The sequence below is a fragment of the Amblyraja radiata genome, chromosome 20 (genome assembly GCF_010909765.2).
Source record: "Amblyraja radiata isolate CabotCenter1 chromosome 20, sAmbRad1.1.pri, whole genome shotgun sequence".
NCBI lineage: Eukaryota > Metazoa > Chordata > Chondrichthyes > Rajiformes > Rajidae > Amblyraja > Amblyraja radiata.
The window spans coordinates 31,696,498-31,723,191 of NC_045975.1; the positions used below are offsets into that span (position 1 = coordinate 31,696,498).

The following is a 26,694-nucleotide window of genomic DNA, read 5'->3' on the forward strand; positions in this document are numbered from 1 at the left end:
ATTCGCTTTATCACTTTTAAATGTCAACCAGGCTGTGAAACATTGAGATACATGACAGAGATCTTAACAAACAGGAGGAAATGGTTAAACATATATTTAATGCTTAAAATTCAATTTCTATCACTACTTTCTCACTTTAAACAGAACTGCAACTATGGAGAGAAGGAATTGGCGACGTTTCGGGTAGAGACCTTTCTCCAGTCTGAAGAAGGATAGAGACCTTTCTTCAGTCGGAAGAAGGATCTCGACTCGAAATGTTGCCAATTCCTTCTCTCCACAGATGCTGCCTCACCCTCGAGCATTTTTTGTCGACCTTCAATGTTTCCAGCATCTGCAGTTCTTTCTTAAACAGAACTGCAACCAGTTAATTTGAATTGAGAAGCAACTTTAAGATTGTGACAAAACCAAAATCTACCATTAAATTAAATCTGCTATTAGAGCAGTTGAAATCTGGGCTATGGTTATAAAGCTTACCTGTTAAAGCAAAAAGAATAACATATTTTTCGCTTTAACAGTCATTGAAGGGTTTCGTCTATTACAGTGGATGCTCAAGAACCAGCAAAAGGTCTCATCTGCCACTGCCCATCAGGCAGCATGGTGGCGCAACGGTAGAGTTGCTGGCTTACAGAGTCCGAGACTCGGGTACGATCTTGACAACGGGTGCTGTCTGTACAGAGTTTGTACTTTTACCCCGTGACCATGGAGGTTTTCTCCGAGATCTTCGGGTTCATCTCACACTCCAAAGACATACAGGTTTGTGGGTTAACTGGCTTGGCATAATTGCAAATTGTCCCCAGAGTGTGTAGGATAGTGTTAGTGTGCGGGGATCACTGGTCGGCACGGACTCGGTGGGCTGCAGGGCCTGTTTCCACGCTGCATCTCTAAACTAAACTAAGATGTCACTGCAAAGCTAGCTTTGCATCACTAGTGAAAGGATAATTGCCGAGGTTAAATTCAAAGTAGTCCATCCAAACTGGCAAAAAGGATCTTGAAATAGATCAGGCTGTATGTCTTATATACATGTACTGAAATGCCCATGATATCTTAATAGTAGAACTGTGAAATCATGAGTGCCTTAATTTAACATGTTGTTGTAAGATTCCAATCAGAATTATTAGGGACAAAATCAACACGACAACCCCTGGATGGATTAGTGTTGATTTTGGGAAATGATAATAGAAAAGTGACTGCAAGAAAAGAAACCATTTTAATTTTATTTTAGTGGTAAATTACTAAATGAAGGTTAGAGTCCTGTCAATATTATGAATCTTGATTTTCAAAAGGTTAAATAGGCAATAAAAATTGATTCAAAATAAGGTGGAGTACTGTAAAATTAGTGAGCTTCATTTGGATTGGCTAAAATTACACATTTTCATCCACGAAAGGTAGCTATTAAGAGGTACATTTTCGGTCTATGGAACGCTTACTAAAGTTGCCAGAATAAAATGTGGGAAATTTCTTCACACAGAGCAGGATGGGTGTACGGGATGTGTGGGAAAGAACTACAGATGCTTGTTTAAATGGAAGATACACAAAAAACACCCTGTTGTTACTTCTAAACTTGATTTCTTCATGTGCTGTCCCAGACAAGTTTCCATTTTCTAAGAAACTTCTAAACATAAAATGCTCCTATTCATTATCACGTAGTTAACATTCATTCATCATGCACGTTCACTGATCTCTGTAGACTTCCAGTTTAGCAATGCCTTGATTTCAAAATTCACATCCTTGCGCAATCAAATTCCCACCCTAACCTCATCATCTGTTCCTGTAGAAATTACATCAGTTCGATAAATCCTTGAAATTTCCGTGTTTCTGTTGTTCTGACTCATTGCATATTCGGAATTCTAATCACTTGACTATTTGGCTGCTGTGTTGCATCAGTTCCTGAAACTCTACAGTACATACTGATCCTTTAAAACATTCATTTACAACCTGTCATTTTCCCAAATCTCTTTATGGGTCAGTATCATATTTTATTTGGCACCGTTCCCGAGGAGGATGCCGGAAATGTTTTCCATGCTAAAATTCATAAATAATTCTTTTTTTCCCCCCAACAAAATAGTTTGGGTGAAGGATATGGTACGAGCCATGCATAACGGCATGATAATGGATGCTCTATGGACCTGTTAACTATGCAATGTTAATATCTTTATGCTAACACATATATCAAGGTGTATTTCAGTTAAAAAAGTGTATGATCAGCTGAAAATTATCAAAACAGCACCATAAATGTTGAACATCTAATATGAAATGCAGTTATGACAAGTTCTTGGAGGTAACATGTTGACAATGTAGTGTCAAAAGTAAAGAATTCTTCAATCCAAGCCATGTTTAGAATCATACCTGACCGGCTGGTTTGTTAACAAATGCTCCCACTTTCCTGGTGAAGGTAGTTTCTAGTGCGTCTTGTGGTGATCCACTCTTCCCTTCACTGCTCTTTGATAACATTTCTGCTTCGCCACTTTAAAACGAATAAAGGATAAGACTGATCAGACAAACCTACTAAAGAATTAATTGATGGTTTTATTATATTTCATTGTTCTCATACAGTTAAAGAATTTTAGTTTGAGGAAACCAACATTTCTGCCTAAAACCATATTTGTTGTTGAACAGGTCTAAGATTGGATTCTGTATAAATCTGCTCCACCATTCAATAGCATCGAGGTTGATCAAAGTCAAACAATTCAACTCACCTTATTCCACAAATATGTTAACATTCAAAAATCAATTGATCTCTGATCTTAAATATATATTGAATGATTCAACATATTTATACATTTAGAGAAGATAATTTTTAAAGTTCAAAAACGTTCTTATCTCAGCCTTAAGTGAGTTATGCCAAGGTCTGAACTTTTGAATTACTGATCTAAACCACAATTGAGCAAAACATTATCTGCACCTACCATTCAAGAATTTTAGGTAATTGTAGGGGTGGAAGATTGCAACCTTCACGTGGTCCGCCCTGTTTCGACAATTGCAATCAACCCGGCGTGCACAATCAAATAAGATCAAATAGACCAAGTTGTCCTACAACTTTAGACTGTGCATTCCATACGCAAGCAAAAGAAGGTAATTGTAAACCAGGTTTTCCTGAAAATAATTGTATGCTCTACAAGTCTGGGGTTGGGAGAGTCAGGGGTGTTCAAGGTGGTGGTGTAATGAAGTAAGTGATAGGTGTCCCACACAAGCACACAAGTTCTGAACTTCCTGGCGGTGGTTCTGCTAACTAAGCTGCATTGTTGGAAGCCCCATGAAGACCATAGGCAGAGTTCCAATTTCTTGCAATCCCAGCTTGTCTGTTGGGGAATCTGCCCACTGAACCAGAGTCAGATTAGACCTGGCGCAGTAACAATGGAGAAGAACAGGTGCAAGACAGATAAAGCTGCAGTTATACATCACAGAAACAAGACCACTGGACCACTGAATCTGTTCTGAAGATAAAGTACTCATTTACACTAATGCCACGTTAATCCCATTTTTATTCTCCCCATATTCCCATTAATTCCTCCTGGATTCTTCTACTCATCCTACCCTTTAGGGGTAATTCAGTGTGTTTTATTAACCTCCCAATCCACACGGACAGTGTTGGCGATCTGGATTGAATCTGGGTGATTGGAGCTGTGAGCAGTAGCTCTACAAGCTAGCATTAAGGTTCATTTACATACATTTATTTGACTTCAAACAGTTAAAAAATCATACAGATTTTGGTTTAATTTTTTGTTCACATTTTAAAGATAATTTGACTAATTGTTAATATTTTAAATCTGTGTAAAAGGCTTATTTTGTCAAGTTTAAGTTCTGCACTCTTGTTCCTTGGTGACCAGGTCGACTTGCACAAGGAAGGTGTAGCCAGTGAAACTGTCAAAGGTAAGCGTGTGTCAATCTAATCACTTGATTCATCCAAATTCTTCCAAAGAGCACAGATCTAATCTCCACCAAGAAAAACTTCATGCCAAGCAGGTAAAATCCGTTCCTTTTCCTCCAAGGCAGGTGTATCCTTCCTTGAGCAGAGAAGCAAAAACATAAGGCCGACAATTTCCAATTTTGAGTGGTTCTGCCACGAACTTTGGGTGGAACTTATAACTAGATTACAGTGGCACAGCTGGTAGAGCTGCTCTCTCACAGCTCCAGAGACCGGGGCTGATCCTGACCTTGGAAGGTGTCTATGTGGAGTTTGCACGTTCTACTATGACCTATGTGGGTTTCCTCGATGCCCCAGTTTCCTCCCACATTCCAAAGACTTTGTAGGTTAGTTGACCTCAGTAAAATGGCCCGGGGTATGTAGGGAGAAAGTGGGAATAACATGGAACTAGAGTGAACAGGTGATCAACGGTCAGCATGGACCCCACTGTTCCCATACTGTATCTTTAAATTAATCCACATTAGGCTGCATGCGTATATTTTCCTCTGAACCCTTCCTTATGGCATGGAAGAACACCACCATTTGCTCCAAGTTCAAGAACAGTCACAGAGGGGAAAAGGGGCTCTCAATGTCATTCAATTTGATATAATAATTTAAAAAAAAGAATTGCAGGTTATCTATCAAGTTGCAGAGAAGTATTTACAAACTTATTCTACATAAACGTCCAGATGATGGCCAGACAAGCTCATTGCCTCGAAATAACCCGTTTGGGTACATGTTCCAAAAGGATTGATTACACTTGAATTAGTATAAATAGTTTAGCACTTAACTATCTTGTTGCTTCTTGCCACTGAACCGAAATATTTATTGTGAATTAATTCAGTATTAATTTCCACAGTCCATTTATAAATGAATGATGTAAGATATGGAATAAATTTGTTACATCATGTTCGAAAGTCAAGTGAACAGTGCTAAGATGAGGTAGCAGTTATTCTGTTTCACAGCGGCTTGCTAATTTATTACAAAATTTCAGGCAGTAACTTATGAGACTGATCTGGGAACGGTTGCCAATCAAGGAACTTCTAGATGAATTGAAATGAGGAGGGAACCCAACCAAAATAAAACTGCCTTGAATCGGTGCTCATTACATTTTACAGATATTTTATAATCTATGATATAGAATTATACAATCATTACCATCATAAATGCTACTGTTAGTTCTGTAGACTGTACCTGCTAGAAGGAGTTGCTGCCACCTGTTGATTCATATCTGTGGGATTACTGGTTGGCATCCTGTCACCATCAGCCTGGGTACCATGGGCAGGGTGTTGAGGTTGAAAAGGTACACCACCTTCTTTGCCAGGAATCACCATCTGTTATTTATGAACAGAAGAAAGGGGAATATTCAAGACCAAATCACTTACCGTGGAAGCTTCAATTAAATTCAGATGCAATTTAACCAATACACTTTGAGTGAAATACAATGCCACTGCAGTCATGGAGAAAAGCAAATTAGGCACTATTGAAATGTTTGGCTGCAGCTTTGCTTTTTGAGCTCACTTAGTGCTATATGTACATCAGTACATTGCATTAAAAAAAACTTTAGCTCTTGATATTGTACTCCATTAATGTAAAATACAGTGGATTTTAAATGATACTGTTTGCCACAGGGTTTCAGGATGCAACATGGAGCAGTGTTTGGAAGAATAGGAACACTCTGGTTAATGCACAACCCTCACAGATTCTAGTTGATGCAGGGTCACTTCACGCTCAACTCTTTTCTAAAATTTAGAAGAATGAGAGGTAATACCATTGAAACAAAATACCCAGAGGGAGCTTGATAGAGTAGATATTGTAAGAAAGGTTCTTTCAGGTCTGGTTAATGAAAGGACGTGGAATCTAGAAGAGGTTAGAGCCTTGGGAGAAAGAGTAGACAACTTGAGACTAAAATGAGAAGGAATTCCGTCTCCCAGGGAGCTGCGAATCTCTGGAATTCTCCACCACAATGGAGGCGATATTCCAAGGCTCAGATAGATTGACACAGGCAGGAAAAGATGGAATTCAGATCAGTCATGATCTTGTTAAATTACAGAGCAAATTATGTTCTCACTCTTTTCCTCAGATGCACTAAAAATTCTAGAGGAGAAAATAATATTCATGGGAAGCGTGACATGTTGAAACATGTGACATGTTTATACTCCTACAGCAGACACCAGACAATGGAGATTACAAAGTAGAGACCAGCAAGTCCCACCTGACGTGTTACAAGAAACCCGCTCATGAGGGTGGGAGGCTTACATTGGGCTCGTACAGTGCAAATGTGAATCTGATTTGTGTAAGAAAGAACTGTATATGCTGTTTTACACCGAAGATAGACACAAAATGTTGGAGTAACTCAGCAGGACTGGCAACATCTCTGGAGAGAAGGAATGGGTGACATTTCGGGTCGAGACCCTTCTTCAGTCTGAAGAAGGGTTTTGACCCGATACATCACCCAATCCTTCTCTCCAGAGATGCTGCCTGTTCCGCTGAGTTACTCCAGCTTTTTGTGTGAATCTGACTTAATTTGCACTGCTCGTTTTTTCTGGGGTTGGGTTTACTTGATAATAAAATGGAGTTAGAAGCTGCTAGATCACCAGGATGAGTAGCTGTTTGGTCCTCTTATGCGTCAGGAGAAGTGCTCCACCTAGGCTCTTGAAGAACACTTTTATCTCACTCAATCCCAGTCGCTAGCATTCTTCCATTAAGTCACAGGCTTTTCATTACTACCAACCTAATCTTTCTCTTTATAGCCATCAGTAGACTTCAACCATCAATATATTCTCCCACCTGACGGTCCATTTCACTAGCTACTGGTGGGTATAAAAACCACAAAATACAATTGAGCTGCTGCTATCATCCCTGCCTTGCCGTGATCCTTAGTTGTTTAAACATTCCCTGCATCTTCCAGGGACAACTAGTTCTCTTTCACATGAAACAAATACATAGCGTGTTAAAATTGAACAACACATGAAAGACAAAAACCCTGAAATGGCCTTTTAGGAGCAGGAGGAATTATATTTATTGTAGCTGTACAGCAAGTGTAGACTTGGGAAATAATTTTGACGAAGATAAATGAACTAGGAAAACATGCTTTGCTAGAATCTTGGTACTAATATTGATTTATTATTGCCACGTAAACCGAGAAACAGATACAGATAAAACTCTGTGTGCTAGCCAGTCAAATTATACTCTACATGAGTACAATCAAGCCATTACAACAAGTACAACAGGTAATGCAAAGTAAAATATACCAGAGTACAGAATGTAGTGTTACAATGTTATAGCAATATAACAGCTAAAGGCCTGTCCCACTTGGCCGTCATTCACGCGCCATTTACTCGACCTGCTAGCGTGTGGATAGCGCAGGACAGGCGCGTGGTGTGGCATGGAGGAGTGTGGAGTTGCGCAGTGCACGCCAGATTTCGTCCTGCACAAAATCTTTGCGCGCCACCGGCCCGTCGCATAACTGATGGCCAAAGTGGGACAGGCCCAAGACCCTGGCGGGGTGCAACGTCACACCTCCAACAGCAGCAGAAGCAGGCAAGCGATCGCCGAGCTCGGCCTGGGGCTCACGGCCATTGCGAATCTGGATAAGCCCCCACTCCTACCCCCAGAGCGGAGCCAAGACGATTGGAGATAGGCACAAAATGCTGGAGTAACTCAGCGGGACCGGCAACATCTCTGGAGAGAAGCAATGGGTGATGTTTCGGGTCGAGACCCTTCTTCAGACTGAAGAAGAGCCTCGACCCGAAACATCATCCATTCTGTCTATCTTCAAATTACGTATCGCGCTCCAGACGGCTGTGTGGACGCATGACGACGCGCGCGACCGTCACACGTCAGTCACTACCGGCCTGTCGCGTAAGTGACGGCCAAGACGGACAGGTCCTTGACTGAGAAAATGAAGATAAAAAAGGAATGCATGGGCTGCTATGAGGTAGGCTGAAAGATCGAGACTCCACCCTTAGCTTAAGGGAGGACCGTTCAGTGGTCTGATAACAATGGGGAAGAACCTGTTCCTGAATCTTGTTCTCGTTTACGTTGGCTGTTTTCCTGAGGCAGCATGGAGCGTAGATGGAATTTAAGGCGGAGGAGGTGGAAAGCTGGATTATGTGATGATAGACACAAAAAGCTGGAGTAACTCAGTGGGACAGGCAGCATCTCTGGAGAGAAGGAATGGGTGATGTTTTGAGTCTAGACCCTTCTTCTGACTGTGATGATGTGATGGACCGAACTAGACGTATAACTCTTTTTAATTTATTGCGATCTTGGGTAGAGTTGTTGCCAAACCAAGCTGTGATGCAACCTGATAGGATGCTTTCTACAATGCACCTGCAGAAGTTGGCGAGAGTATTTGGTGACATGCCAAACAGTCTTAATATTCTGAAGAAGTAGAGGCACTGGTGGTGCTTCCTTGGCCTTAGCTTCAATGAGGCTGGTCCAGGACAAATTGTTGGTGATATTTACACCAAGGAACTTGAAGCTCATGAGCATCTCTACTTCAGCACCAAAGATACTAACAGGGGTGTGTACACCACTTCATTTCTTTAAGTCAATAACTTGCTCCTTAGTCGTGCTGACAGAGGGAGAAGTTATTGTCTTGATGCAATCTTTCGGCTTCCTGTACTCAGTTTTGACATTGTTTTTATCATCCAGCTCACTGCAGTGTTGTCCAGGATTTAGCCGCACATACCGCACAGTGGTGAGTGTATAGGGGCTATAGCACAAGTGTTGAGAAGTAATAATGAAGGATAGTTCTTGCCGATCCTCACTGAACCTGTTCTATGGGTCAGGAAGTTGAGGATCCAGGGTGCTGAATCCTTGGTCCAGGAGTTTGGAGATGAGCTTGGTTGGGATTATAGTGTTGAAGGGAGAATTAGAGTCAATAACTTGGAGTCTGACATAGGTATCTTTGCTATTCAGATGTTCCATTCCCTGTTACGGCAATAGGTGAAATTCAATGAGTAAAGGCTGCTTAGGCTGGGGTAAATATGCACAATGACCAGTTTCTCCACCTATTGGACAAAGCATTTTAATGAAGAAAGGTTATTGTGCAGTACAGGATGAATGTGCACTTAATCTTTTAAAAAGTTGATTTCCTTTATTTTTGTTCGCTGATTTCTCTGCTATTTTCCTGAAGGTGCATTCTCAAACTGAGATACTTTGTAGTCTGGTACCTCATCTGGTGTTCACGTGAGGATAGAGAGTAAAGGGTGAATTTGGACTTTCCATTACATAGCCCATTTCGTATGATAAAGTGGCTGTTATGATAATGCACAAAACACATTTTAACTGTTGAAAAGTAGCATGATTTGTTGGCTGTGCAATACAAAGGAGATGCAGAATGGATTGCAAACCACGTCAAAGATAGCGACGATTCAGTGACTCCTCAATGGGTGCCATGACAATGATGGCAAGGACCTGCAGGGGCATCAGATTACTAATGAGAGGATAATGTCTATCAGAAAAATTAAGGTGGCTTAATGGGGATTGCCATGAAAGTAAGCAAAAGAAATATGTTCTCCTATGCCTAGATTTAGTAGCTACAAGAAGATAATTACCTGAGAATATTGGCATGTTTACCAACATCCTTTAGTGAGTAATACCTGTACTCCAAACCACTTATTCCAAATAGCAAGTTATCTTTCAGGTGCACTTGACATAGCATTTTCAGCAAAGCAGAATGTCATTTGCTCCAGTGCCCAATAGTCAGAAAAACACTTCCTCACAGTTTATTGACACTTCAATCTCACCTTATGCAACATCCTTCCTTCCCTTAGGAGCAGTTTTACGTCTATTCAACACATGCCATTAATTTTATTCATGTCTTGGATTCCCTTGTAGAATCATAAATTTAAAAGAGAGATTTTGTGCAAGAATCAATGTCAACTGTAAATTACAATTAAAACACAATACTTGCGCCATAACTCCTGGATAAGCGCTCAACTAAGAAAACCAAGCCCAAACCAGTGTTATACAACGAAATACACCAACTTACAAAAAATGACTCAATTTGCAAAAAAAGCAAAAAAACCCTACATATTAATTAGCTTTAAAACAAAACTGTAGATGCAAGTATACCATTGGGGTTATCAAGTGGGCACCTCCCTTCATTGGTGTTTCGTTGAGTTAGGCCCACGGCACCTCAGGAAGGCTCAACAGATGGTTCTGGCATTTCTATAAAATGCACTATCCACTGACTAACTGACCATAACATTATATCAGGCCTCAAACTAGTAGTAACAACATCCTGACATCCCTTTGGAGCAGTTCTACAAGTCTATTCAACATTACTTTTATTCACGCGTCTTGGATTCCCTTGTAGAATCAAAAATTTAAAAGAGACATTTTGTGCAAGAATCAATGCCAACTATAAAAATACTATTTATATCAGCCTCATTTCGCAAGACTGAACTAGACTGAACATAAGTGCACTTGCAAGTACATTCTTTATGTGTTGAGGACTTTTGCCGTTGCCATTATTTCAGATTGAGAGCTCAAGATCTCGAGCAATTTCTGGATGAAAGACATTATCCTCAAATCCCCTTTATTCTTTCTAATGATTATCTCAACATTTGCCCACTATTAATTGCCGGGCCAGATAAGATTCTTCTGATTCACCCTGTTGAGGTCTCTTTGAACTTCACCCAAGCGAATTAACTCTTCCCTTGATCTCATCACCAATGAAAGCAACCCTGCCTGAACAATTATTCATGACAACAATATTCCTTCATAAGCAATATTCCCTCTGAACCTTCTTTGAACCCTCTTCTGTCACTTCTTTCCTGAAATGCATGAACTAAATGCAGACAACTAGTTTGGTCACAAGTAGAGTTGCAGGAGGAAAAAAAATCAAAACACTTGAGTGAGGTTGAGAGAAGAGTTGGCCTTCCTGCATTCGAGGAAACAGCAGCACTGGAGATTATCAGAGTAAGAGAACATAGGGCCATCGGAGAAGGGAAATAGTGGAGTTTAGAGATAGAATTCTGTTTCATTCAGTCTTATTCTAAAGACTCTAAAAATGTAATTATTGTTGCCTTGTCAAACAGAAGGGTTAGCACTACACACTACGAATCCCAGCTGTGGAGACACTGGTATCGTTGTAGGACATTGATCATTCTTTTAATCTGGATTTCTAATTCATGTATTGTGGTTTTTTTTAAAATATATAATTTATGATGCTTTTATAAGTGATATACTAAGATTTTATATGTATTTTATGATATTTTTCAATATGCAATGCATTTTTATGTAATGTTGCCCCTTGTCTGGACCTCGAGTCCGTAATAAAGTTTATTATTATAATTATTATTTTATTGGACCTAACACCACTTATGTAATCTTGGACAGCAAAGAGCAAAAAATGTCATATTTAAACCTCTTATTTAGCGGACAGATTCTACATGTTTCATGCCCCTGCCTTCTTCTTGCAAATGAAACATAAACCAAAGGAATAGTTAGATCTCAAGCCGGGTGTTGAGCAGCCAGGTTGTTGTCCCTGCCAAGAACAAAGAACTGTCATTGTAACAGCTACTGGCATCAGAACTGTTCTGACACGTTACAGTAAAATCTATTATTACCTGATTCAATATCTTAAGTTGGCTCAGATACAAGTATTCAAATATGTCCAAGAAACCTGCTCTGTGTGATGGCTATGGCTTGGTCCTCCCTCCCCTGTGCAACTGTACTTAATGGTGAAATGCTGGTTCCATCATTTCTCAATGCATAATGGAGCCTTACGAATACAAATTACCACTTTCTTGGATTTTTCTTCTGCTTTAATGAATCATAGCAAGTTTGTGTTTTTTTTTAAAATTCTCACAGATGCTGCCTGACGTCCTGAGTTTTTCAGCATCTACTGTTGTAATTCAGATTTTCAGCATCTACAAATCAAATTTTCAAATTTGTCCTAAAATACCAGTCCAAAATCATTCATGACTGAAATTTGTGGTATTTCGTCCCTCTGTTAAAGACAGACTTTTGTATTTATCTGAATCTTTACATTCTTACTCTAAAGATATAAATCACTTGCAAAGTAATACATCTTAAGTACTGTAATTTCAATTTGCAACTAGTTGCCTTCAATTTTTAACAGCCAAGCAAGCAAGATGGTAAGATTGTAAAGCATAACAAGGGCATGTAGATCATCAAGCTCATGCCAACTGTGAAAGAGCTACTTAGCTTCAATGTCCCTGCACCTTCATACGGGCAGTAAACTTTATTTATGCAAATGCATATTCATTTCCCTTCCATCATCTTTCAAGAAGCACATTCTAAATGATCAGTGTGTAGTTTCATCCCACCCCCAACCAATCAGAGATTTTTCTACATAGGTTTCAGTCAATTATGTTTATTTTGAGACGTCCTACAAAGAGCAACCTAAAGCCAACCTATTGAAGTTTGAGCAGGATAAGATCCTGATGGGTCTTCACAGGATGTACTTGGAATGTTTCCTCGTATGGGAGAATCTAGAACTATGGGTTATTAATTCAAAATAAGTAAATCTCCAATTTTCTTCTCAGTCATACACTGTTGGAAGTCTCTTCTTCAAAAGGCGGTGGAAGCAGATTCTTTGGATATTTTTAAGGCAAATCTAGAAAGATTGTTGGTAAACAAGGGGATGAAAGACTACAACAGGCAAACTCAAATTAATTGAAATTACAATCACATCAGTTGTAATCTTAATGAATAGCAGAACAGACTTGAGTGGCCCACTGTTGTTCCTAACTCATATGTTTGGCTTTTATTTATTGTTTCCTAATTGAATCCAGCAAAGGAAGATTGCCCGGGTTTTTTCAATACTGATGTTGTTTTATTGAAATTACGGTACCTTTTAATTGACACTATTGATTAAAGTTAAGTCTTTGAATCAAGAAATGTTGAGTTTACCTGATGAGGATGAGCAGCAGATACACCAGCAGTTAAAGCTGCTGGGGAATAGGCGAAGTCAGCTGAACCACCACCGAGAGTAGCAAAGGGCAGATAGGAAAGACGGGAACTGTAGAGCTGGGAGAAGGAAGAAAGGCACAGAAAACAGAGACAGAATCTAAATTGTAATTAGAGTGAGCACACAAGGAACAAGAAGGAAACAAAGGATTGACAACACAGCAAGACTACAATGCAAGGTTTACAAACCACACAAATTCTGAATTTTGATATTTTAGTTTCATTACTATTCCAATCTAAAAATTATTTGTCATGGTTATATACAGATTCTTAGTGCAGTGATTAGACTTCATTCTTCCCTATCACTCTCCCACCAGCTGTTAAACAAGACTTCATTCCTCTTCAGGTAGTAACGGTTGACTTTATGAACTAACCAATATCATAACAGATGGAGGCACCAGAAAATTTATACGCAGAAAAATAGAGATGCAATTTGCACTTCTTTCAAGGAAATCCTGTGACATATGCTACCTGGTACATAAACAGATTCTCCAAAGCTATGGAATCACCTTATCAGTGTGATGAACCTTATAGAAAACAGTTGAGACCCACATTTGAGTGCCCATTATACTTAAGTTTGACTGTTGATCTGTACCTGGTGCACAAATCAGTCTTCTCAATAGATGATCCATCCAGATTTGTACTAAATAGTCCTCAATCAAAAATAAACAAGAAATCTATTTATTGATCTGAAGAAATTAGGATTTTTTTATGATTGTCCAAAAGATTCAATTCCTCTCAAAGTCATATGTTAGGCTTCTCTCCAGGCTTCTCCCTCTCTAGCAAGTCATCTTGATTACAGTTTTAAAAGATATATTTCTTCCAATAAAAAGGACATCTTTGTAAATTAAACAAAAAGTTCTCCCCATCTTATGTCTACTTTATAACTACATGCAAGTCATAATCTAAACAGGTATACAACAAACCCAATGCAGATTACTGTTGAGCAAGGTTGTGACGTTGCCCCAAATATTTTCTTGTCTTCCTTGCCGAAATACTGCATCGTATTTCCAAATGCTTCTTAACAAATGGAGCTAATCTACAGGACAAAAGGGAAACCGTTAAACTATGTCACCTCCACTCCGGGATCAGGGTCATTCTAATTTCAATCACTGCGTTGCAGTACATAGACGACATTTGTGTATGTCTGGAGTCCAAACTCAAAACTACTGTCAACGTATTCACTGAAGCATACAAGAGAACAGGCCTTCCATTTACTGCAAAATAAGATCTTATACCAATCTGCGCCTGTTGTATACACAACATTCACTAATAATAAAGGTTCACACAGAAACCTTGGAAAAGGATGTTTTTGGCACCTCCAATCTATCCATACCGAAGCCCAGAGGCCCTCTCAAACCAACCACCCGGTTTCCTGGCTGCTTCGTCAGGGTCTGCCAATCCCACACCAAGTCCCCAGGTGGCTGATGAGACCAATGATTGGGAGTAGAAACAGGTCCTCTCAACCCCCAAGAGGAGGAGGAGAAACTTCACCATCATCTAAAGCAAGAGCAATTTTCTTGAAGCCAACAAAGCAGTGGATTCAGGTGCTTCCATTCAGACAGCACTGGTTAGGGACGTGCAATATGTTGGATGAATTTCTACTGCAAGTCTCCTTTGTGGACCTTGCCAGAAGGTAAGCCGAGAGAAAAAAATCTTTAATATTGTGGTTTGTTACTGTTTGAGGTAGTACAAAAAATCAATATATATTTTGTTGAAATATCAAAATGATCTCTACTTCACTGCTTCCTCAAAGGATTCTTCAGTATGATAGTGGTCAAAGAGAAGCTTGTGGACCATCTGGCTCTTAGGATTGACTGGAACCACGGATCTGCACATATCGGCGGTGGTGGCTCGAAAGGCCGAATGGCCTACTCCTGTACCTATTGTCTATTGACCAAGAACTATACTAAATGTGCAAGCAAAATACATTTCGGATGGCTATCGACCCAAAACGTCGCCCATTCCTCTCCACAGATGCTGCCAGTCCTACTGAGTTACTCCAGCTTTTTGTGCCTATCTTCAGTTTAAACCAACATCTGCACTTCCTTCCTACACAAGTATCTTCTTAAAGCAAGATACATTTGATAATCAATCCAGATGCAAAACTACTACTGAACATACATGCTGGAAACTAATCTAACATGCTGGAAGTAGTAAGAGATTGTTCTGTATAATGGATCCATGGCCTTTGTGTCTTTAAATACTGAGCAGAAAAGATACCAAAGTTGAAAAGAGCAAAAATAAAAGAGTGAGAATTCAGAAAGTAGTTCACATGATACCAAGCATGTCTTCTAAAAGCCTACAGTCTAGGAGAAATATACCAAGGGAAATAAATATTACACAGACATAATGATTTGTGAACAGGCAATCCTACAATCAATTCAGAGTACAATGCCATGGGAACGCTGAAGAGGAAAACAATTTCGTTTTACAGATCCAATAAATAATAAGAGAAAAGCTGACTAAATGGAATTCTTACTTCTTTTTTACTTGGGAATTGTGCCCTGTACAAGACCAAACTATATTATTAAGAAAAGCAAAGATAATAATAATAATAATGGATGGGATTTATATAGCACCTTTCTAATACTCAAGGCGCTTTACATCGCATTATTCATTCACTCCTCAGTCACACTCGGTGGTGGTAAGCTACTTCTGTAGCCACAGCTGCCCTGGGGCAGACTGACGGAAGCGTGGCTGCCAATCTGCGCCTACGGCCCCTCCGACCACCACCAATCACTCACACACATTCACACACAGGCAAAGGTGGGTGAAGTGTCTTGCCCAAGGACACAACGACAGTATGCACTCCAAGCGGGATTCGAACCGGCTACCTTCCGGTTGCCAGCCGAACACTTAGCCCATTGTGCCATCTGTCGTTCCTCACAGACAAAAATGCTGGAGAAACTCAGCGGGTGAGGCAGCATCTATGGAACAAAGGAATAGGTGACGTTTCGGGTCGAGACCCTTCTTCAGACTGATGTGGGGGTGAGGGGGGGGCTGGAAGAAGAAAGGAAGAGGCGGAGACAATCTGTGGGAGAGCTGGGAAGGGGAGGGGAAGGAGGGAGAAAGCAAGGACTACCTGAAATTGGAGAAGTCAATGTTCATACCACTGGGGTGTAAACTACCCAAGTGAAATATGAGGTGCTGCTCCTCCAATTTGCGGTGGGACTTACTCTGGCCATGGAGGAGGCCCAGGACAGAAAGGTCGGATTCGGTATGGGAGGCGGAGTTGAAGTGCTGAACCACTAGGAGATCGGGTTGGTTAATGCGAACTGAGCGGTGGTGTTGGGCAAAGCGATCGCCAAGCCTACGCTTGGTCTCACCGATGTAGAGCAGTTGACACGTAGAGCAGCAGATGCAATAGATGAGGTTGGAGGAAGTGCAAGTGAACCTCTGTCTCACCTGGAAAGACTGCTTAGGTCCTTGGATGGAGTCAAGGGGGAGGAAAAGCGACAAGTGTAGCATTAAGAAAAGCAATGATCTTAGTGCTGATTCCTGATAACAACTGTACGTTTCCCTCCAGTTTTAAAAATAAATTTCACAACTACTCTGCTTCCTATTATATGGCTAATTTTCCATTATGCCACTGCAGCCCCTTGTATTCCATGGTCTTCAATCTTGATGACAAGCCAAGTACATGGCACTTTATAGATCAGCTTTTGGAAATTCATCGTATTTCCCTCATTAACACTCTCAATTACTCATCAAATAACTATTTATTTGGCTGCAAACTAGTTATCTAAGATAATGCTAGATTTCTTTAATTCTCCCACCGGGTGGCGCCGTCAGCGATGGCAGCCTCACCAACTGATATTTGTCTTTTTTGTTATTTTTAGTGTTTTAAAATTATGTGTTAATGTTCTCTGGTTTGTTTTATGTGGGGGTGGGGGAGAGGGTCAGGGGAAACATTTTTTCAATCAGCTTGCCGGAGATGCGATTGTTTTCCGGATCGTATCTCCGGTTGCTCTGCTTGCGGCCTTGCTTGGGACTGACTTAGAGCCCCACCGAGGGGCCATGGACTTACCATCGGAGCCTGCGATCACTTGCCTGGGACCAACGCTCCAACCGCGGCCGGCGGATTTCAACATTGAGGAGCTCGCAATCTCAGGAAGAGGCTGATGTCAGGAAGCTCCAGTCGCGGAAGATTTCAACCAGCTCTGACCTGGGGTAGATCGCCCGGTGCGGGAGAACTGAGAATTCCCCCCTGATGCAGGAGCTTGATCGCCCCGACATGGAGGGCCCGCGGCTGACTATGGGAGCCAAAATTGCCCCGTCCATATAAGGCTCGAGGCCCCCAACCGCGGGAGAACAAAGAAGGGAAGAGATTGAACTTTTTTCCGCCTTCCATCACAGTGAGGAATGTGGAGGAGTCACTGTGGTGGATGTTTATGTTAAAATGTTTTTTGTGTGTCTTGTTGCTTTTTATTGGTATGACTGTACGGCAAATCAAATTCCTCATACGTTGCAAAACATACTTGGCTAATAAAGTAATTATGATTATGCTCAATCCATATTTATCCAATAACCATTAATTTGGGCCTTGATCGTTATTTCTTGAAAATTGACTGGCAAGGTCAAACTTACTGATCTGTACTTAGTAAGTTTGGCTATACTTATTTTATTGATCAACATTTTTCCACTCCTTGCACACCATCGTAACCTAAAGGTTTGGAAGATTAAGGCTCAGTCTTTTTCACATTCCTCCCAAAATCCCTCAACCAACTATAATGCGTCCATCTGGACCATATGATTTATCCATTGAAACTAAATGTGTCAAATTATCCAAGTTGGCTCAAGCAAATAGATTTTAAAAATCTTTAATTGCTATTCCATTATCTATCAGCTTGGCTTTACTTCTCATAATGAACTTACAAATGTTATATTATTCACAAATTGCATCTTTTGATATGTTTTTGCGACGTTCATGAAGTGTTTTTTCATTTCAAAATTAACAGGCATACTCAGATTAAAGTCTGTAATGGAATAATGGCCTGGAATTAGTGGTACAGTGCTTCAAGTTTGCCTTTGTGCAGTATAATTATATATCAACTCATGCACATGAAGATGGACAATTGTTATCTTATGCATAATTATGGAATTATTTTACACGGATGTAGTAAATTTTAAAAGAAAACGATTACAATCAAGCAGTGATAAGTGTCACAGGACAGTTTCCTTTTTTTAGAAGACCTGTTCATATTGCAACTGTGTGCTAGGATAAAAGGCTCTTCAAGTGATAAAGATCGACTGACTATGCCTGCCTCAGAAACACGTTTGCCTTTATGTCAAAACCTAAATAAGGTTGAAAGTTCGTGTTACAAGATTATAAAATGATCAAATCCCTGCTGAATGTTAGTGCAACAGAGATTATTACCCCCCCCCCCCCCCCCCCACCCCCAGCTTTGTATGACTGGCTAACTTGGATATAGTATAATTTAAATTATTTAATAAAAATGGTGAACAGTTGGGCCACAGCATGATTCCTGCACCAATTCTTAAAATCTTGTTTTTATTCCTACTCTATATTTTCTCCTCACTAATCATTCTTCTATCTACGTTGGTATCTCACCTCAATCCCATAGGCATTAATTTTATTCTATAACCACCTTACTGAAAATAAATATCACATCTACTGGGTTGAATTGATTCTTCTAGGTACAAATCATATTCAACAGATTTGTCGAATATGATTTCCCCTTCATAAATCAATGTTATCTTTGCCCCATCCTAGGATTCAGCCAGCCTCAGTAAAAAAAGCATTTACCCTTCTCCTGACGTGAGCTCATTCATTGGGCAAGGGGAGCATTGCACATTTACAAACCATAACTCACTTGATGCGTAAAGGTCAAACCTAGCATGGGGACCTTCAGTGTGTCCATCACCGCTGGCCTGGATGTCTGATAATGTGTTTTACTAATAGTAAACACACACTATATACAAACATAGACAAACACAAAAGAGAAGGAAAAAAAGAGAAAAGGAAAATAGAACTTAGAGAGAAAAAAGGGCAGCTTTTCACGCAGCTTTCAAAAAACTCAGCTTTGATAGAAAAGTGACAATATTTGAACAAGGACAATAAGAAAAATGTTATAACCCACAATTGAAGCAATTTGGTACTGAATACAACTGCAATTTGACTCCATATTAATTTTTAATGATCAAATCTTCAACTAATTGCTTACCTCAGCTCCAATGAGGTAAGGCCGAATTTCCTGCTTTTAAACTTCCAAAATTAACTCTGCTCCTCTTCTCATTAATGATTCGAATGCTCATTGAACTGTGACAAGTGTCAATCTTTCAAAGGATCACATCTCATGTGCGAACCGGAATGGATTTGCCAACACCAAGGACACTTTGAATTTTATTCTATTCAAGCAGTGGAGTTCAGTGGATAATGATTAGGAGCACGAGCTCCGATTTTTATATTTTTTCTTCTTTCTCTGAAGACTAAAACTGATTCTAGCACCTTCTTCAGCACCAAGGTAAAGATCAAATTATTTTCAGAGCAAGTAATCTTAATATCTTTAAAGACAAAATCCACATTGACCTCAACCTGATTACTAACCAGTTTCCTTTCCAGAGCTGTCTCATGAAACAATTAGTTACCTTCCCAGTGCTATCTTCATCTTAAATTTCCCTCCCTTCCCAAAAGTTCACGATCTTTCCCAGTCACAAACTCATACCCTACTCCCTCATATTGGCGACCCGACTCAATGCCCCAAACACCATCCATCCCTATCATCAGCCTCTTTTCTCTCTTCACTGACAGTCACAGGTACCTTACTAATATTAAGGATGGACTCCTGTCCACAAAATTTGGTCCAGCAATCCAGCATTATGTTCCCAGCATCAGCAAGTAGGTCGATTTTGATTTTTCATTTTCTACATTTCCCCATTAATAACAGAACAATTATCATCACCTACTCCTCCTTTCATGCTGACATATCCAATTTCTGCAGGGACCACTCTCCCTGTCACAGGTTGGTTTGCCCATAGCTCCCTAACTATCCTTCTTCCCACCCTCACTCCCTCCCCATGCACTTTCCCCTATAATCATAGGATATATAACACCTGTCCCTACACCTCCTCCTTTACCTTCCTCCAAGGACCTAAACAGTCCTTCCAGGTCAGACAGAGATTCACATACACCTCCTCCAACCACGTCTATTGCATTTGGCGCACTCCATGTCGTGTCCTCTGTATTGGTGAGACATTGCACAGACTAGGCAACTGCCAAGCACCTATATCCTACGTTGATGCAACCTATGTTGATGCAGCTTTTGTCCAATAAATTACAAAAGTTGAGATTCAGTTTGAAATTATCATTGATTACTTCTGGAGTGTGCAATGCAAGTGTGCAATTGAGTGTGCAATTGAGAAACAATTTTTTCGTTTCATCTGTGTATGTAAGTACTCAGTTAAAATGACATTAAAGTAAATACTGAATACTGAATACAAATATCTTAATAATGGGCAAAAGATAAATTACTCCAATTAGGTTATATTGCTGATCAGTGCAATAGGTTACATCTGTGTTGATTTTAGTTTCTGGCATACATTTTTATATTTGTATGTGGTAGATATTATTGAATCACAAACATGTCTTATACAAATCTTTAATGACATAAGTGGGGCCAAGGAAAGAGCGTTCACGTCGCGGCCCTGTTTCAACCAATCTTTCCACCACCACGCACAAGAAGCACAAGAAGCGCAAGACAGACACCATTGTGCAGATGCCGAGAAGTGTGTTCAGCTCTGGCTGAACAACTTCTATTCTTGTGTGTGGACTCGATAAGAAGAAGAAGATGACATAAGTAGCCAGGTCAGCTTAAAGGTCTTCTATTCTTAGTGATGTACTGTTATAATTTTACACAGTATTTTTAGACATTGAAATTTAAAAAGTGAATTATAAGCACTAATCATGGCTCACACACAGTCACATGGGAAGGTTATGTGTCCAATCCATGTGAACTGCTAAAAGAATCCATGAAAGGTCGATTCAAATATTATCTATACTATTCGGCCCTGCCATATCTGATCTAAAAAGAAGCATTTCTTTAATCAATTACAAGCGGCAAATGGTGTTTTCTATCCCTTACCTGTGAGGGAGGGGAAGTGGAGAAAGATGTGGTGCACACTTCCTGGGAATCATCAACAGTAGGAAGAGTTCCTGCATCCTCTTCATTTGGTGCCCTGCAGAGGCCATCAACAAATATTTTAATCTATCTTGCGTACTTTTTCCAATCTATTATCAAATCATACGGGATGAAGATAAAGTTATTTAGATTTACACCAGCACTTTATTACAATTTTATTTATAAATGTCATCAGCATCCAATTCCCTCACAATAATAGTACTTTTCTATTGTGGTTCTTACTTCAGTGCTTTGACGAACAATATAATACAAGCTACGTCTTCAGAATTGGACTAATACATCAGAATTCTATGTTAATGTAACTGGAGCCTATAGCACAGAAATGCATGGTCTTAGCAAATTTTGGGGGACAGATTGCAATTTCACATTTCATAAAACGCATATTGCTTTGCCGATATCACACCCTACACTATTTAATACGAGTTTTCTCAGTGCTTGGTTTCCCAATGTTTGAAGTAAAAACATTACCTATCAATACCTGAACTTTCAGTTCTTTATGTTTGATAGTTATATCCAAAATGCAATCTTGCCAAACTGAAGGCTTTTCATTCTATATGATTGCATTTCCAAGTACATTAAGCAAAAGCAACATTAAAGAGCACTGTTCCCATTAAATGGTTGTATGGCAAATCAGAGTTTAAAAAGTCTAACAATGCCACTTCAAAGAAACGAAGATACAATGAGATGGTCATTTCTAGTTGACAAAACAATCAATTGCTCAAGAGACTATTGCTTTACTCATCTTTTATTAAGGTGCCACATGACCCATCAAGTCCATGCAGGTTCTCAGACCATTCTCATCAGTCTCATTCCCCTGTAAATTTCCTTATAACCTATTCACTCTCACATACCCAGCAGCACTTTACTGATTCTACTGCTAGCCATCTGCACCAGCAACAATTTACAGTGATCATTTAACCTGCCAGTATGCCTTTGGAATCTCAAATGTCTTAACCTATTGAAGAGAAGCTTGGTGATTAGCATTTTGCAGTTTAATGTGTGGATGCATTTAAAGTAGACCTAAAATAATCCACAAAAGGAGCAGGAAACTCTGCAACATTGTGCAAGCCTTGGCAGGAACCTGTTCCACTCTGCCTCTAGCAAGCAATGTGAAGGAAGGGAGCAACATTTTCACTTTACACCAAATATTAAAACACTGCTCCAAAACTTTATTTATATATAAAAGCCCTCTTTAATTTGGATTAGATCCACAGCAATATTTTACCCCAAGAATTCTACATTCATGAAGAATCAATTGGAAATAATATTTTGAACTAATTTGCTTCTATGTGTCAGAAAAGCTGATCAAGATCACCTGCAGTAAATGCTGACAGTGATTAGAATGCAGGCTCACATTCAAGATTCTCTATTCTGATTCATCATTCTCAAGTACAAGGGTGGCACGGAGGCACAGCTATAGAGTTGCTGCTTTACAGTGCCAGACACCTGGGTTCTGTACAGAGTACAGAATGTGTATGTTCTGCCAGTGACCGTGTTGGTTGTAAAAATTGTAAATTGTCCTTAGTGTGTAGGTGGGCTGAAGGGCCTGTTTCGCACTCTATCTCTAAACAAAACTAAACTAAAGTATGTCTAGACTTTGGGAGGGATGGGGTGAGGAGGTTGTTGGAGTCTGGGTGTGTGGTGCCTGAAGTTCTCAACCACTGCTGCTATGTTGTCTGAATGGTGGCCGATTAGGAAAAGGGGAGATGCAACGAGACCTGGGTGTCATGGTACACCAGTCATTGAAAGTAGGCATGCAGGTGCAGCAGGCAGAAAAGAAAGCGAATGGTATGTTAGCATTCATAGCAAAAGGATTTGAGTATAAGGGCAGGGAGGTTCTATTGTAGTTGTACAGGGTCTTGGTGAGACCACACCTGGAGTATTGCGTACAGTTTTGGTCTCCTAATCTGAGGAAAGACATTCTTGCCATAGAGGGAGTACAGAGAAGGTTCACCAGACTGATTCCTGGGAAGGCAGGACTTTCATATGAAGAAAGACTGGATAGACTCGGCTTGTACACGCTAGAATTTAGAAGATTGAGGGGGGATCTTATAGAAACTTACAAAATTCTTAAGGGGTTGGACAGGCTAGATGCAGGAAGATTATTCCCGATGTCCAGAACAAGGGGTCACAGTTTAAGGATAAGAGGGAAGTCTTTTAGGACCGAGATGAGAAAATCATTTTTTACACAGAGAGTGGTGAATCTGTGGAATTCTCTGCCACAGAAGGTAGTTGAGGCCAGTTCATTGGTTATATTTAAGAGGGAGTTAGATGTGGCCCTTGTGGCTAAAGGGATCAGGGGGTATGGAGAGAAGGCAGGTACAGGATACTGAGTTGGATGATCAGCCATGATCATATTGAATGGTGGTGCAGGCTCAAAGGGCCGAATGGCCTACTCCTGCACCTATTTTCTATGTTTCTATGTCTGATTTCTCTGACAATTGCAAGCTTCAAGAATGCAAAGAAAGGCATGTAGTGCCTCTCACTTAATCAATGCCAGCACTGGCAAACATGGAACTAACTCAGTCTTGGAGGATGATTAAAGTCACCAACCACTAAGTAACACTGGCATTGCACTCAACCTAGAACACTGACTACTTGTATTGGTAGTGCACCTGTCAAGTGGAAAAACATTCAATTGCATCACAGCACGGTAAATGGACAAAAAGTTCTGCCAAGTCAAAGTGATAGATGTTAAAAAGTGGCAAATGTAATTTGAGGATTTCAAAAACAGGAAGGTGGAGATCATTGGACGAGGTCGATTAAAACATCAGCCATCAATGGGAAGAAAACAAAGTGGGAAATGTATTAGTAAAAGTCCAAGAAATGTAGGCCTTAACATGTGGCTGGCTGAAGAAATTCCAGAAGTAAAGAAAGGCCAAAAGTAGGGTTTTTAAATGTTTGGCATTGTAAACCAATGCACAGCATGAAATGGCATGATAGATACGTTGAACTTGATGCAGGGGAGAATATAGCAGGCATTCTTCCATGTGGAGGATAGATTCTGTCTGAAAGTAAAACACAGAGTCAGAGAGTGGGGTGCAACTGGAAATAATTGACAAAGGCACAGAATAGTAAAAAAAGCAAAATGTTGCTAATGCTGAATATCTGAAATAAACAAAAATGTTCAGTTGGTCAGTCAGTGTCTGTGGACAATGAAAACATTAATGTTTCATATTGACTAAATTTTACCTGAAATGAGAGTAGTCAGAAATAAATGTATTAAGACTGCGATGAGGATTTGGCAGAAAATAATGTAAAAGAGGATGCAGAGTATCAGAAGAGGCAATAAAGCTGAAAACTCAAGAAATTAATACAGTAAATGTTGTAAAAATTCAGCAGTTTGGGGCGCGCGTTGGAAGAGAAACAACACTAATATTTCAGGTCAAACCTGGTGCTGAAGGGAAACAAAAGGCCAGCCTGAAGAAACTGTAAAAGGAGGTTCTTTCAAAATTACCAAAACATAGTCAAATTCTGGATATCTGAAATAAAATTGACAAAAATGTTGAACAAGGAACAGCAGATGCTGGTTTCACAAAAAGGGCACAAAGTGCTTGAGTAACTCAGTGGGTCAAGCAGCATCTCTGCAGAACACGGATAGGTGACATCTTGAGTACGGACCCTTCTTCAGACTGATTGAAGAGGGATAAGATAGAAAGTTGGGAGAAAGGAGAGGAAGAACAAAGAGGGGCAGGTAATAGGTAAACACAGGCAAGGTTTTTTTTTGATAGGCAGAAGGTTGGAACAAAGGCCAGACATTAAAACAGAAAGTGTGAAAAGAAGGATTAGAGTTGAGAATTGTGAAGCCAGAGGAAGGAATGTGGGTGCAACGGGATAAATAGGTGCGCGCCCATGGTGGGTCATGGTTGGGGGGTGGAGAAAGAGGCGGGCAGTGTGAGAGGTTATCTAAAATTGGATAATTCAATGTTCAGACCATTGGGCTGTAAATTACCCAAGCGGAATATGAGGTGTTGTGCCTCCAGTTTGCGTCTGATCTCACTCTGGCAATGGAGAAGGCTCAAGCCAGAAAGATCATTAAGGGAATGGGAAGAGGAATAAAGGTGGTTAACAACCAGGAGATCCAGTAAGCCTTGGTAGACTGAGCGCAAGTGTTCAGTGAAACAGTCGACGAGTCTATACTTGGCCTCACAGATGTACAGGAGGCCATATCGGGAACAACGGATGCAGTAGATAAGGTTAGGAGGTGGTGCAAGTGAACCTGTCTCACCTGGAAGGACTGCTGGGATCCCTATATGGAGGTGAGGAAGGAGGTATCGACACAGGTGTTACATCTCCTGTGGTAACAGGGGAAAGTACATGGGGAGGGGTTGGTTTGGGTGGGAAGGAATGAGGAGCTGCGGAGGGAGTGATCTCTGCAGAAGGCAGAAAGTGTTGGAGAAGGGGCGATGTGACTGACGGTGGGTTCACGCTGGAGGTGATGGAAATGTTGGACAGTCTTGTGCTGGATGTTGAGGCTGGCTGGGTTAAAGGTGGGGACCAGGGGAGCTTTATCCTGGTTCTACTGGGGGAAGGGGGAGTGAGAGAGGAATATGGGAGAGTGGAGGAGTTGGTGATTGATCCATCTATGACAGCAGGGGGAAACCATGTTTACTAAAGAGGATATCTCAGATGTCCTAGAAGGGAACACATTTTTAGGAGCAGAATTGAGTAGGGAATAGCGTCTTTGCAAGTGGTACGTGAGAAGAGGCGTCGTCCAGATAACAGTAGGTGATGGTAGGTTTGTAGTAAACGTGAAAAATGTTGATTATCTCAAATTGTCAAATCCAGTGTTTCCAGTAAGCTACATTGTACCAAGTGTGAAGATGCTATTCAAGGTAAGAATGGAAAATGCATGGAGTTTAACAAGACAACTGACTGGACAAGTAGGAGTGCTCATCTTTGCTCGGAGGGTATGTAAGAGTTGGTAATCAAGTAATGAAATGTATGACTACTTTAGAGCATTTCCAATCAGTGTTTCAGCATCAATGCAGTATGGACTAGTGTTATAAAAAATAGTTAAAGCAAATACATTATGTTAACATGGAACAAGGTTGAGAAACAAAACAAATGTCAGATGAGTAAATAGAATGTTAACTGCAGAGAATGGATGAAATTGAATTACATTAAAGCTTATCGATGGTGACGGTCGAGGCACTAATTTCTACTGGCATGAGGTTTGAAGAAGGGAGATGGCCCGTGGCAAAGTGTGCATTAAATCTTCCAGCAACATGTTAACGATCTAACGTGTTAACTTATTAATTGTTCTCAAAACATGTAAATTAGGAGCAGGACAATAATTAAGAGTGTGCGGAAGAGGTTGAAATGTCCAAATTAAAAATGTTCTTGCATTGTGTTAAAAATGCTTTAGTGATCTCATGTTCGAGAGTCCCATTCACAGAGAGCTCAGTTCGCAAGATAACAAACAAGGAGAAAATTGTACAAAGAGCCACAGAGACACACAGCACAGAAACAGGGACTTTGGTCCAACATGTCCATGTCACCCATGTCACCCCCCCCCCCCCCCCCCCCCCCCCCCCCCCCGACAATGGTATCTCACCTTGAAGTGAGACACCCTCACCAACTAAATGGATTTTTACAATCGATCCTATCTCCTTCATGTCTATCAAAGTATTCCTCAGCCAGCTTCACTGCAAGAAAATAAACCCAGTGTCCGCTGGG

At 40.4% G+C, this 26,694-nt stretch overlaps 1 protein-coding gene across 8 annotated transcripts in view; it reads right to left on the reverse strand.

Moving 5' to 3' along the window:
- The window catches only part of atg13 (autophagy related 13), a 78,145-nt gene that overhangs the window by 10,335 nt on the left and 41,116 nt on the right, over positions 1-26,694 (reverse strand). For 3 of the 8 annotated variants that reach the window (XM_033039192.1, XM_033039194.1, XM_033039191.1), the window contains 5 exons: positions 20,959-21,052; positions 18,691-18,789; positions 12,797-12,913; positions 5,099-5,238; positions 2,347-2,464 (listed from right to left, as the gene is read on the reverse strand). In XM_033039192.1, coding sequence (XP_032895083.1) covers positions 2,347-2,464; positions 5,099-5,238; positions 12,797-12,913; positions 18,691-18,789; positions 20,959-21,052 — 568 coding nt within the window. The remainder of the gene's footprint in view (positions 1-2,346; positions 2,465-5,098; positions 5,239-12,796; positions 12,914-18,690; positions 18,790-20,958; positions 21,053-26,694) is intronic. The other 5 variants (XM_033039198.1, XM_033039199.1, XM_033039197.1 and 2 more) reach the window with 2 other exon arrangements.